The sequence below is a fragment of the Mastigoproctus giganteus genome, chromosome 11 (assembly GCF_048544385.1).
Source record: "Mastigoproctus giganteus isolate SK-2022 chromosome 11, ASM4854438v1, whole genome shotgun sequence".
Taxonomy (NCBI): domain Eukaryota; kingdom Metazoa; phylum Arthropoda; class Arachnida; order Uropygi; family Thelyphonidae; genus Mastigoproctus; species Mastigoproctus giganteus.
The window spans coordinates 79,708,068-79,722,004 of record NC_143585.1 but is presented as its reverse complement, the minus strand read 5'-3'; the positions used below and the strand labels follow the sequence as shown (position 1 = coordinate 79,722,004).

At 36.6% G+C, this 13,937-nt stretch overlaps 1 protein-coding gene across 6 annotated transcripts in view; it reads left to right on the top strand.

The window, feature by feature from the left end:
* The window catches only part of LOC150078178 (FERM domain-containing protein 4A-like), a 418,597-nt gene that overhangs the window by 161,280 nt on the left and 243,380 nt on the right, over positions 1-13,937 (top strand). For all 6 annotated transcript variants that reach the window (XM_090384903.1, XM_090384902.1, XM_090384904.1 and 3 more), the window contains exon 2: positions 12,742-12,807. In XM_090384903.1, the coding sequence (XP_090241029.1) occupies positions 12,742-12,807 (66 nt within the window). The remainder of the gene's footprint in view (positions 1-12,741; positions 12,808-13,937) is intronic.

The window sequence follows — 13,937 nt, the reverse complement described above, 5'->3', positions numbered from 1 at the left end:
AACTGGACGAGGATTTTGCTGCCAAAGATTGTTTCATTTTGCAAATATCTTCTCTTGCCATCTGCCATATTTGCATGTTCAGTTAAAATTTTACGGTTATCGTGCTTCCACCAGTCAAATTCAATATCTTTCATGACAGGCGTAACTACGCTCGGCTAACAACGAATTCGTTCTCTCTGTCTTTAATCAATTGAAGTAAATCATCTAATGATACATTATAATTATTAGCGTATTCGTTAACAGTCAAACGTCTTAAACAACTCTTGCTGAAATTGCCCGTCCCGGTAACTCTTGCACATCTTTTGGGCCTTATTTTCCTTGGTGGCGATGGCTACATACTTTGCAATACCTCGAAAAATTCTTAATCACTTCGCTGATTTTTCATTGCTTATTTCTTAATGCTGTACGTAATTTGAGCAGTTGACTAAAAGCTTTTTCCCTTTCATCAAAACACTTAGCTTTGCCATCGTAACTTTTACTTTTAACTTTTGTTTGAGGAAGAAGGGCGAGATTATCTCAGTCGTCCAATCAGGATCTTTTCTTGTAACATCTTCATTTTAAACTAAAATTTAGGTGAGTTAATCGACCAAATTTTATTTGAAACAGTTTCGTGTATTCATATATACGAAATTCAGACTTTATTGCTGTCTTTTTCGTGTTAGTTGCCCACAATTCCCATCGTAATGCAGAACTGCTTTCTTCGGGAATAGCTTAAAAAAAGTTAACTGTGATGAACTTGCTTTAATTGGAAAGGGTAGTGCAGTGTGGCAGTATTCACACAAAAAAAAAAAATAAATAAATAAATACCCTTCGCATTTCAACTGCAATATTAATCAGTTTATTATTGTTGTTGCTCTTATATTATTTTTCCCTGATTTGGGAGGTTCCACCCCGTGGCGGGTATTGCTACCAAATACACAAGGTAGTTATGTCTGGTATTATTATTTTAATTCTCTGGTGTCATATTTAGAACCTGAAATGTTATTTAACATGGAACTATATTTGTTTATTCTGCTTAGATGTTTCCTTTGCATTTCTTTTCTTTTCTCTTACTGATGTGCACTTGGTTTATTTTGGAAAAGGCATCTTTCTTTGCTAACGATAATTGTTTTTCAGATAATAAGCTGCTATGTGCAGTCATCCAGTTTATTTTGGTTTATGAATGATGAAATGCGTGAAAATGATCTGGCATTATTCTTTAATAAGTACACAAATGCGAGGAACTGAATGTGTTTTATGTTTTGGTGAATTGTATGTAGTTTACAATACGGCTTTCCCAATGTGTTTTGCAAATGTATCGTATTTAAAAGTATTTTTTCCATCTCATCGATTATTGTACTTACTGTGTATTCGTATTGTTTTACGTTGAGTCAAAACCCTTTTGAAGGAATTTCTCCTAAATGAGTTGGAAGTAGTGCTTGCTGCAATCGGATCAGTTTATGTGTAATCACGCACGGAGCTCCAGACAGCTTGCTTTATGTGTTGCAACATTCATGGGGTCATTGCCATTAAGGCTGCAATCCATAAAATAAATCGGCGCGCGAGAGAGATCTTGATTACCTTTTCTCTGGATTCTATTGTTTCCGTTTTTAAATTAGTTAAACCCGATTTTAAACTTTTTTTTTTTCGATCCCATTATATGCAGTACAATATATATATATATATATATTTTTTTTTTATAGTGGTCATTGTTTGGGAGGCATTATGGGATTAAAAAATTGACATGAGTTATTGAATTTGGACGTTCCAAATACTGTATAATAATAGTAATAATAACTGGGGGCTTCGTTCCCTGCTCGCCAATCCCCCGCGCACGCTTTTCTACGTAAAATGTAGAGGTATGACGGAGTAAGTCAAATCTTTTCTATGTAAGCGACACACCTGTCGAAACGCACTGATGTTCTTCCTCCCCCTTTTTACTCCCATCCTTCCAGCTATCTCTCTCACTCATGCTTTTTTTTTTTCTTTTGTTCTCCGTCAGGAAGCTTAGGCGACCCCTTAGGCGTTCACAGCAGCCAGAGTACTGTGAACAGCCTGGCTCACCTCCCAGTGGTGGTGGCGGGCAACGTGGAGTCTCACTAGGAGTGAGACCACGCCTGCGGCCAAAGAAGCCAGCACAAACAACAGAACCCAACACTAAATTACACATGCACTTTTCTGGCTTTTACAGAGGTTCTGTATTCATCACAAGAGTACTGATGGCACGGATGTGGGAAACCACAGGCGGTGCCTTGCGCAAACACTATGATCTATATCTAATCAGGAAATGACCTATATAATTATTTACCTGTGCACTTGTAGTGACGCAATTGCCCCTCCCATTTCTACCACGGGACCTGCATCCATCTCCCATTGGCTAATAAATATCACTACGGTATGTAATTATTTACCTGCGTTTACCTAGGTCATTTAGGAAAAGGCCTTCGGGTTCCATAACGCATGAGGAATATTGTTGCTTCCGAAAGAGCAGGACTGAAACATTTAACTAAAATGTTTATAAACTACACAAATATTTAAAATATTTACAAAATATTAAATTGTTTATAAAAAAATTTACAAACTATATCAGGTTCCTTCATCAGCTGACATTACAATGGAACATCAAATGAGGCCTTGCATGGTCATGTATTACAGAGTTGAAGCACGTGCACGAGGTTGGTGAACGTTATGGAGGCTTGTCTTTCAATGGAAGATAACAATCTAATTATTTACCTGCGCATTTGTAGTGACATAATTGCCCCGCCCCTCTTCTCCCATTGGCTCGAATAAATATCACTAGGAGGAAACTTTTTTAATGTATAGAGAGATAATGTATTAACAAGTGAGCCTCTATTTGCCACAGTTGAAAGGTGGTTCGCTAATTTTATGAGTGGGTAAAAGAAGTTTCAAGATAAATCCCAGTCAGACTGGCGCTTTGATGTCGGTTAGTGAGGAAATGTGCCAAAAAGCTGAGACGGTCAGGATGATAAATCGTTGAGTGATAATAACATAAGTTGTTACCGAATTACAGAGGTGTTAGTGTAGGATCCACGGAGGTCATTCTGCATGTAGGTTTGTCTTAGCTGAGTTCAAGGCTGTGCGGCACGAACGCTGAAGTAACAGATGGAGAAATTTTCGGTGAGTGCAAGTCATTTTCGGGACGAGTATGAACAACGTTTATATGCTGGATTGGAAGTTTTTCGAGAACTGTATGGCAAATGTATTCTAGTTAAAAATGCTACCACATCATCGAAAAATTATGTTGCAGTTCTTTGGAATGTAACGATTTCGCCTTTCTAGTACATGGCCATCCCGCTGTGGTTTCGTTTTTCAGATTAATAAACAGATGATAATTATAATAATTATTTGAAAGCCGTAAAAGAAACGAAGTAAAAAAATATTCTCGTCCTAGGGGAAAAAATATCCGTAGATATGACAGACTCCCAATTTATTAGTTTTGAAAATTGTTTTCGAAATTTTCTGGCAGGGCTGCTAACTGATTGAATTATTACTTTATCATTAAAATATAAAAACCAATTTGCAATGCCTAATCTGAATTTTTGATTATGATTTATATTAGTATTTTTGACTCTTGCAAATCAGAAAGCACTTTAATATCCAAAAGTTTGGTGAATGTTGCAAAAAATTCATTTTATTCATTTAAAAATATTTACATTGTTAATATTCTTCAATATAATCTCCTGCAAACCATGCACTGGTTCCATCGTGCCTGGCACTTAACAAAACATTTTTGGAAATATTTTGTGAATCTTTTTAGGCAGTTCATCGGGGTTGATTGAATTTCTTGAATCGACTCGAATCATTTTCTTTTCATGTCCTTGTTTTATCTTTCCATAAGTTGCACGTTGCCAAATGAGACGAATTGGGTATGGTACGACGGGATGTCTTTGTCGGTCAAAAATTGCCTGACGGCGAGTCACGCGGCTCGTTGTCGTTGTGAAGGAGCTTACCATTTGTCCCTATATATATTTATATATATATTTATTTATTTATTTATTTTATTTTTTATTTTTTTTTATTTTTTTTTTTTCTGGATCGTTTACTGTGAACTGTGTTTCCCAAGATTTAAAACTGCTTGGTAGTAGGCTGCATTAACAGTGTCACCTCGTAAAACGAATTCTGCTAGCATCATCCCCAAGTTGTCAGAAAAATGCGCTTGCACGACCTTCACATGTAAATTTGACTACTGTGCCTTTCCTTTTTTTTTTTTCCTTTGGTCTTGGTGACGACGTTGTTTTCCCCTTGGAAACTTTGGTGCCCGCGTCATATTCATTCACTCACTCAAGACTCATCAGCTATTAAAATTGTTCTTAAAAATAAAGGATCCGACACAGCTTGCTCAAACAACTGAAATGAAAAATGAGGATTCGTATCGTCTTTAATATCCACTGAATCAGTGGTAGAACTTGGCGCTCACTCAAATCATGCCCAGTTCTTCAGTCAAAATAGCCTGAATCGAATCAAATGGAACGTCTTCTCAACAAGATTTAATGCTCGTATGTTGTTCAGATTTCTTCGTTTTCAGCCTACGCGACAAGAGAGAAAATGTTTTAATCAAAGCAGCTTTTCGCTAGACTGGCCCGTAACAGCAAGTTAAAACTTGGTGTGCACATTCTCCAAAGATGTTTTAAACTCCGCTCACAATCTTAACTAATAAATAAATAAACTTTCTGTTTATACTCCGGCACGACAACCAAGTCAGTAGAGTTTACAATAAATCGTCAATACAAATATTTATCGTATTTAGTAGTCACGGGCTTGAACCCCGGTCCACTCAAGGAACACGTGCTATGCACTCTCGCTCCTGACCATTGGGCTACGTCAGGCTACTACTATGCGTTCAACAATTATGAAATCATCCACCGAATTTTTTTGATAAAACCTTGTATTCTCTGGCTGATATGCAAAATTGCTAAATGTGTCTAGAAGAATGGGGTCTACACTTTGGATAACATGCCAGGAACTGAGCCAAGAGAGCAGAACAAGGCCATCATAAAGTTATCTTAATCCAAGACTTGGGGTGTTTACAATTAGTGTAGAGGTCATTTAGATATAAGACATCAATATAGCCTGTCTGTAAATTTCGCTATTTTATGGTCAGTTTGCTTGTTTTGCAGAATAAAAATCTCAGTTGCCAGGAGAATAAATTCTGTATCTAAGCCCCCCCCCATTTAACTAACTTGACCAAAACGATCATTATCGTATTCTGTTGGCAAGGCAGATAAAAAGATGATTAGTTATCTCTGACGAGTTGCTTGCAGCCTTGGAAAGGATGACTTCAAGGAAGAGAACAGTAGTGCGAAGACTTAATGCGAGTTGACTCCGTGCTAGAAACCAATGATCTGTCTATTGACTAAAAAGTACAGAAGTAGTGATCAAATATTTCTCAACCTGTGGTCCACGCGAGTTTACAATAAAACAGATTTCTTTACGGTAGGCAACAACACCATTAACAGTGATGGGATTAGCAGAAAAATGCAATCGCACGACCTTCACATGTAAATTTGACTGTCGCGCCTTTCCTTTTTTTTAGTCTTGGTGACGAGGTTGTTCCCTCTTGGGAAGTTTAGTTTCCAGGTCATATTCATTCACTCAAGATCATCAGTATTAAAACTGTTGTTACAGATATGTATTAACAATACATACCTGTATCTATTAACAATCTAATTTATACTTATGTGTTTTTAGTAAAAATGCAATCGCACTACCATCGCATGCAAATTTTGACTACCGCGCTGTTGTTGTTGTTTGTTTATTTGGTTTTTAGGAGCATTTAGCAACTAAGGCCATATTGCTCCGGGATATGCGGTGGTAATTCCCTGACCTTACCGCATCCTTCGTATTTGGTGGTGATGGGCTCGAACCCCGGTCTAATCAAGAAGCGTGTGCTACGCACTGCTGCTCCTTCCCACCTGGTTACGGAGGCGCCGAGTACCGCGCCTCTTCTTTTTTTTTTTGGTCTTGGTGACGAGGCTTTTTCCCCTTGGGAACTTTGGTTTCCAGGTCATATTCATTCACTCAAGACTCATCAGCTATTAAAATTGTTGTTACAGGTATACCTATTAACAATCTAATTTATATTATAAATAAATATTCATTTATTGCAAATACAGCAAGCCCATCACAGCACTAGGCTAGGAGCATAAATTCAGTACAAAGGCGACAAATATAAAAACAAATATAGCATATTCTATATATACATTAACAATGAATATGAATTATAATGATAAAAAAAAAAAAAAAAAAAAATATATATATATATATATTGGAGATGTTTTAAGTACGCATACATATCATTGTATTTTTCAAAAGCAGTTATTATATATTTACATCTATAATTTACTATTTTTCTGGCCCGTAACCTTAAATATATGTGGTCCGTATCTGAAAAATGTTTGGGGAAACATTGATCCAGCACATCCTCACCGATGGATTTTGATTCGGTCCACAGCCCGTTTCAGGATGTCATTTTAATCTTGAGACAATGCAGTACCTCCACTGTGAAGGAAAAGGAGGATGGGGTGGTATCGTCATCGACAGTTGGATGATGGATTTGATGGTGGGTCTTTATTACGCAGACGAACATATACGAGATCTTTGAGCCTTGTATTTAACTTTTTAACTATGACTCTATCTTTAATTTTCTGTTTATGGAAAACTACTCTCCCCTCCCCCAAGTCTAAGATGGCAGAATGCCTGAAACTGAAGATATTCAAAGAATGGAGTGGCTAATGCTGTTGCTTGATCTAAACACCAAAAAAGAAGTTGTTTTGGTAGTCGAATTGCAAACCATAAACCCTGATGACTACGCATGAATTGAAATTAGTTCCCATGATATAATATGTTTGTTGAGTTGCTCTTTGGTAAATAATATGGAACGATGAGGTAGCCTAGTGATCAGGAGCGCGAGTGCAGTAGTACATGCTCTTTTGAGTGGACCATGGTTCAAGACCGTGACTGCTAATTACGATTAACGATTGTATTCATGTTTTATTGTAAACTTCTCTGACCTGCTGGTCGTACCGGAGTATAAACAAGAACATTTTGTTATAAACACGTTCCACTATATACTTATGATAATAATAATTAAATTAAATACTATAATAATACGTTATTGATAATGAATACTGTAATGGTACATTCAGTGGCGAAACTGGCCGACCGGGCTAGCCGGGTGGGTAAAGTGCCTGCCTAGCAACCCAAAGGTCGCGGGTTCGAATCCCCCCTTGGGCTTGGATAAAAGTACTGCAAAAACCTTGGGAGGTGTATTATGGCCACAGAAGCTGATGCGCCAACAACTACAAAAAAAAAAAAAAAAAAAAAGTGGCGAAACTACCATATTATCAAGTCCATCGCTCCGTGGGGGGGGGGGGGGTGTTCTTTGAAATCTCTTTTGGTTTCGACCTCAACACGAACCTTCCACGAACATCATGGGCTGGATATGATGAAATTCCACAGCTTATTTTAAACTGTCAGCGAGGATGCCATTTAGGATCGCTAAAAGTGATCCTAAATGACATCCTCACCACTCAACTCTTCCCAACAATTTGAAACCAATAAAAAGTGCGGCCCATGACACAATTCTGACCAATAATGAAAGCTCATGTATTCTCAAAGTAAGTGCCTACTTCTCATCTTAACCAGCCAGATTCAGCCATGTGATTCTCTTTATAACCATTAAGCACAGAAACGGAGGTCCATCATAACAAATCTGTTAGTAACCACCACTACAATTCTGGAGGCATTTCAAGATAGGGCCGAGTTAGCAGTACCTGGATGAGCAGTACCTGGATGTCCAATCTGCATTCACTGCATTGATGTCCGTGGCCTCTGCAAGTGTGTGAGGAAACATATCAGATTAAAGAGTGTTCATGCATTCTTAAAGTTGCTCCTAACGACAAGTGTTCTGCACTGTACCATGAATACAAAAAAACAAAAATCTTTTAAACGGGATAGTTAAGGTGGGTGTACCCCAGGGTGGGATTCCATCGGCATAAGAATGGATGCCGCAATGCATCCATTCTTATGCCGGTAAGCAGATTTCAGCAGCTGTACTGACGGTCTGAAGCTCCTGTATCGGATCCATGAGATTGAGAGCCCAAATACCGATTTGCTTCCATCATCAACAGCGTGCAGAATCTGACAACATACCTGTTGCAGTTTTCCATAAAAATTTCAACAAAATTAATGCATTAATGATATTCTCCCTAAAAGAACATCCAACCCAGTTGAACCTGGAAATTCATGGAATCCTCATTCTACTAGTCACCAAGCAGAGAGATCTTGGGGTAATTTTTGACTCAAAACTCAGCTGTGATGAAAGTCATGTAACAGACATCCACAGCAAGGTCTGTAAATCCAGGTGATACTTCAAGCGACAGCTTTACATATCACCGACTGTGATATCAGACTACAGTATGCTTACTAGTTTGTTCAGTCTGTGATTACCTAAGGAGCTGAAATCTATGCATCTGCTGCAAAAACAGAAAACCATCACATCTGATAAGTACTGGCTACTTCAATGGATCCTATACAAACATAGCGTTCCTCCACTTAAAACACAAACTGAACTTAGAAAAGTTTCAGAACGAATCTTTGCCCTTCGCTTAATCGCAATAATACAAAATTTGTACATAATTTAATTTTCTGTACATCCTTAATAATAAAATTTAGAAAATTTCAGAGAGGATTGCAAAGCTTTCTGTACTCTTTGAAGGCATGTAGGTAGAGCTCAGCTAATGTAATCTGTCCTTTTACTCATTGATTAAAAGAAAAAAGAAAAAAAAGAAAAAAGAAAGAAGAGAACATCAACATGTCGTTCGCTCTAATCCCTGTTGTGATCACGCAGAAAATTTTCCACGTTGATTGGAATTTTTCCAGATGATAGTTGGTGTCATTATAAGATACACATGGTCATACGGAGGTCCCAGATGTTTGTGATATTCTTCAACATGTTTATTCGCCGTTATCGCTACACTGCGGTTGGCTTTGACAGTCACGCTTGAGTCAGTCAATCACATACTTAGTGTTCATAACGGAAACAGAAAACTATGTAAGTGGAAAGAAACGCATTTGGGTGAGGATGATAATAAAAGAAGTGTTATAAAGCAACGACAGAGAAGGGAGTGTACCGGAGTTTGGAAAGTTTGATTTTTGATGTGACTGACAATACACATTTGCCCTTTTAATGGGGATAATATGATTTGTCGATGTTAAATTGAAGCCAAATATGTGAATTTTTATTTTATTTTTATGAAAGAAAGATAAAGAAAAAAAATGGCGTTTTATGTTTTAAATGTTTGCTTGCTCCTCTGATTATGTAGCCATCCCGTAGCATGAACAGAAATTTGATTTATTTATTAAGATATGTAATTTCGAATTGTATTACATTAAAAAAAAAAAAATATATATATATATATTGTTCCAGAGACTTTCCAGCTGTTGAGCTGTGTGACTGAATTTGATAGGCAACTTTTTTTTTTTTTTTTTTTTTTTTTTAATGCAACTGTAATAAACACATTTGTCCGTATGTCAGAATATTCGATACTTCATCAATGATTATTTGGTGAATCTTGGTTATTTTTTTAGCAGGGAATTAATCTGATATAACTGCAGCGTAATCTTCAGTACTGTTGTCTTAGATAATGTTGCAAGCCTATGTAGATTACGCTAAAAAATATTACAACGTGTAGTGTACTGTTAAGGAACCAAAGACCTTGGAGATATAATGGTGAGCAGCTTATTGAACTAATTAGTGTTCGCAGCATCATTAGCTATCATTACATCTCATCGTTTCGTGTCACACGGAAGATAATATATCGACTTCTGAGAACTGCACCCACTCTGCTTCCTGAAATCTTGGGAGGTAAGAAATGGGAACGCGAGTCGTTTAATCGGTTTCGTGATCAACGTAGCGGACCTGGCTTTGCTGATTCGACATTGAGTCAATGGAGTGACTTGTTATGGAGTCAATTGAATGAACTTCATCTTGAGCTACCAACAGCAATGAAGTCCACCTGATAATGCACTACAGGCAGCATGTGGTTAACGTACATCTGATACAATCACCACATTTTATATCATCCATCCTCGTATGCGTAATTACTATCCATATATACGTACAGTACATCGTTTCGCTATAACAACGCCGATTGGTTAATGCTAGGTTAACCACTCGGCTACACGTGTTTCGGTTGAACCTGTTCGAGCTCATGTGACTGCTAAATGAGTTAGTGTTCTTGTATTCTTTATCTTGTAGTAAACTCCTTTGTCACTATGTAGCCGTCCCGAAGTATAAGCAGAATATTTATTTTTTATTTATTCATAAGCGCGAGTGAGGGCTCAGTTAGTACCAAGCTCACTGCTGTGCCTATACCAACAAGCTTGTTTGCTATTTGATTTCGATTGTGTTGTTTTTACATTTAAAACAGTCTTTATTTAGTGTTCTATCATTTCAGTTTAACGGCCAGGTCAGTGATTTTAAACTAGTGCTCCTTCCTAAGAATACGTGAGGCAAACAGTATTTTTTTTTTTTTTTTTTTTTTTTTTTTGTTCTTATTACACTATGTAACAGAATAATGTTTGTTTATATTTAATTGTTCCTTGCGTATTTTCTGTGTTGAATCCAGTGGTGCCATTGGGTTTTTTCTCTTGTGTCAATATTTTGACTGCATTGAAGGTTTTGTGTTTTCGTAACATTTATGTGTGTTACAAACAGCCACCGTAGCAGGTTGGTCAAGCGCGAGGTTATAGAAGTATGCTTTGAATGTATCAGCCAAAAAAAAAAGTTCAAATATTTCTAGTAATTTTTGTAAAAAATACAAAATTGTCTGATCTGGCAGTTTTATAAACTTGCTTATAAATAAGTTAAACTTTCTTTTATTCCTTGAATTAAAATTTTTAAAGACTGCTTAATATCATTAAATAGATTTTAATATTAAGCATTTTTTAAGGGAGAGTTTCGAAAAACAACTCTTTGCAGCTCTCTCCAACTATCAAGCTTGTGTGCGCGCGCGCCTTGCAGAGTACCATACACACTGTTTTTCATATAGACTATTACATTCCCACTTAGTAACAATTTTCCGATTTTTAAAGACCCTGAAAGAGGAAACGAAGTAGCTAATATTTAAATAGACAGTAGACAAAGAAGTGAAAATACATCGAATGAAATAAAAGCAGAAACTTGTTAAAGTAAATAAGTCAAGGTAAGTTGGTTTGAGATTGTTGATGAAGGCTCCGTAATGAAACTTGCACCACAATCTGAACTCATGATACACAGCTTCTGGCAACGGTATTAGATACTAGTAAACTACATGATTTTATTACAAATTCAGTGTTAAATTCAAGTGATTCAATGATGGAAAAAATTACAAATTATTTGAACACTTTATTATTGACCCTGGCAATTTCATTATTTCCATCCGGTGTTGTAAAATATCGTCGTAAACAGATTTACGTTTTCAGTATTGATTTGGGATTGAGTTCATTCTTATTAACAACTTTTTTTTAGAACTGTAACAAACGTTACGGTACACGAACGAGAGTTGGCAAACTGCATGTACACCAGTGTCCTTCCTTTGAAAAACTGAGGCAGCCAAATTACAAATAAAGTACTGTCTCCTTTATTTTGAAAGAGACTACTTCTTTAAAGGAATTATTCACTCTTTTGTTAATTTTCTGTAGTCGTCCTGAAAATCTGTTTTCATATCGAGAAAGTTGGTTTTCTTTTTTAGTGGACATGCATCTTTAGTACAACACACAACTCATTAAGAGAGAGAGTTTAAATGAGTTAATAGTGGTAAACATTACTGTTCTTTTATAAATTAAAGAGAATTTATTCAATTTCGTATAATTAGTGAACGCAATGGTCTGCAAACATTTGGCAGCGTACCAAGAAATTATAAAAATAGTTGGAAAATAAATGAAAAATTTCTCCCGTGTCTGTACCAAGTCTCCCCGACATTGCAGAAGCTCGCCTGGTCACATGACTAGTCTTTAAAAATATCTTGCGCCAGTAGTTTTTCTATCATTTTTTACGCCTTTAATTCATTAAACTTTTCTGAAATATCCAGTTTTATTTTCCTTGGGATGCCTTTTCAGGTCACTGCAGTTGTATCTGTTCAGTATGTAATGTTGACATTAACCCCATCTTCTCTCCCGCATGAGGTAGTTTAGGATGGGTTCAGTATATGAGAAGTCTTTTTCTTGTGACCAGACAAATATCCGTTTTTATTAACATATAGTGTAGTCTGTATCTGCAACGATTGCTTCTTTTGCGTTGACCATCGGTCGGTAAAAAAAAAAAATAATAATAAAATAAAATAAATCGAGGTTGAATTTTTATTTTGGGGGGGGATGAATTTTTGTGTTGCTGACATTGCAAAAAGAAATTGCTTTTAAATTGAGTTAAGAATTAGCTCAAAAATAACTTAAGATTGGCCTTTTTTTTGCCACAAAATACTTTTTGGATTTTGTGTCGGACCTAACAGAATGTGTTAAGAATTTAAAATTTCAAAAGCATTTCTAAGATATTTCAGTTGTTTTTAAATACAGTATGCATGCATTAGTTGTTTTCATAGCAATCTTTTTAATTAGCTGATATCCCAATAGTCTTTTGAAGTGTTTCGTAAAATTTTAATGAATTACCGTGTGATAATACTTGAAAAAATTTTAGCAGTTGAAAAGATACATTTGTTTGCATTTATTGGCAGCAACATGTATTAATTTTCTCTATGTTTGTAGATGACTGATGGCCGCCTAAGCCAGGTGGTATTGTTGGATGACCGACGTTTGGATATACTTATCAAAGTAAGTCATTCATTTCGAAGATTGTTTTCTTAATTTTAGATTGCGTGTTTTCTTTATTATGTATTGAGTTAGAGTAGCAAGTATTGTGATATTGAGTACTGCAGATTCATCTTCCTTTTCTTTGCTTACCTTTTATAAAATAATAAAAATAAATGAAGTTAGAAAAATCTCTCAATTACAGTGGCGGACAAAAAAAACTGCATCACCTTAAAAAAGGTAACATTTGTAGTGAAACGTATAAGATATTGTTTGATTACAATCATTTTGTTTGTCGCAAAGCAATGGTATTGTATCAGCCATTTCTATAAATACGGCGTTGGAAGGGTATACACGCTCATTAGTATCCTGTTTTGAGGAAGTGTAACTTGCTTGGGCTAAAACGCATGTTTCATGGACAAAAGAGCAATGGGACACCATCTTTTCTGACGAATCGAAATTCAACCTGCATGGCTCGGATGGAAAGCGATATGTCAGAAGACGAAAATCGGAGGCATACCATCCTGACTGTAAAGTATCCCTCCCTCCTGTCAGATGGTCTGGGGATGCCTAACAAGCAAAGGGGTCGGGCGAATTTTAAGTTTATTATCGGAACGGTTACTGCAGAAACCTACACTGCTATCTTGGAGGAGTACCTGAAACCCGTTATTAGGAATCGCCACACAGATGTCCAAAACTTCATTTTTCAACAGGACTCAACACCTTGCCACACAGCAAAATTGGTAAGTTTTGTGCTATTTAGATTTAATGATGAGTTTGTCTTCTTGTTTCTCAAGTTTTAAAACATTTACACCAATGTTTTTCTCCCTTAAGGTGCAGTCATACCTGAGAAATGCTGGCATTACAGTGTTGGACTGGCCCGGCAACATTGAAACTTGCTGGTGCATAATGTCGTCTAAAATTGCTCAGAAGAAGCCAACAAGTAAGATTCAGCTGCAGGAGAGCATTGTAAGGTGTGGTACCACGAAATTGGGAAACCGTATATCGAGAAGTTGATTAACTCTATGCCAGATCGTTGCATGGCTGTAAATGCAGCCCGAGGAGGAAAAACAAAATATTGAGGACTTAATTTGCTGATTTACAGTACATAATACTATTACGTTAACTTGTCATTTCAGCTTATACATGTAAAT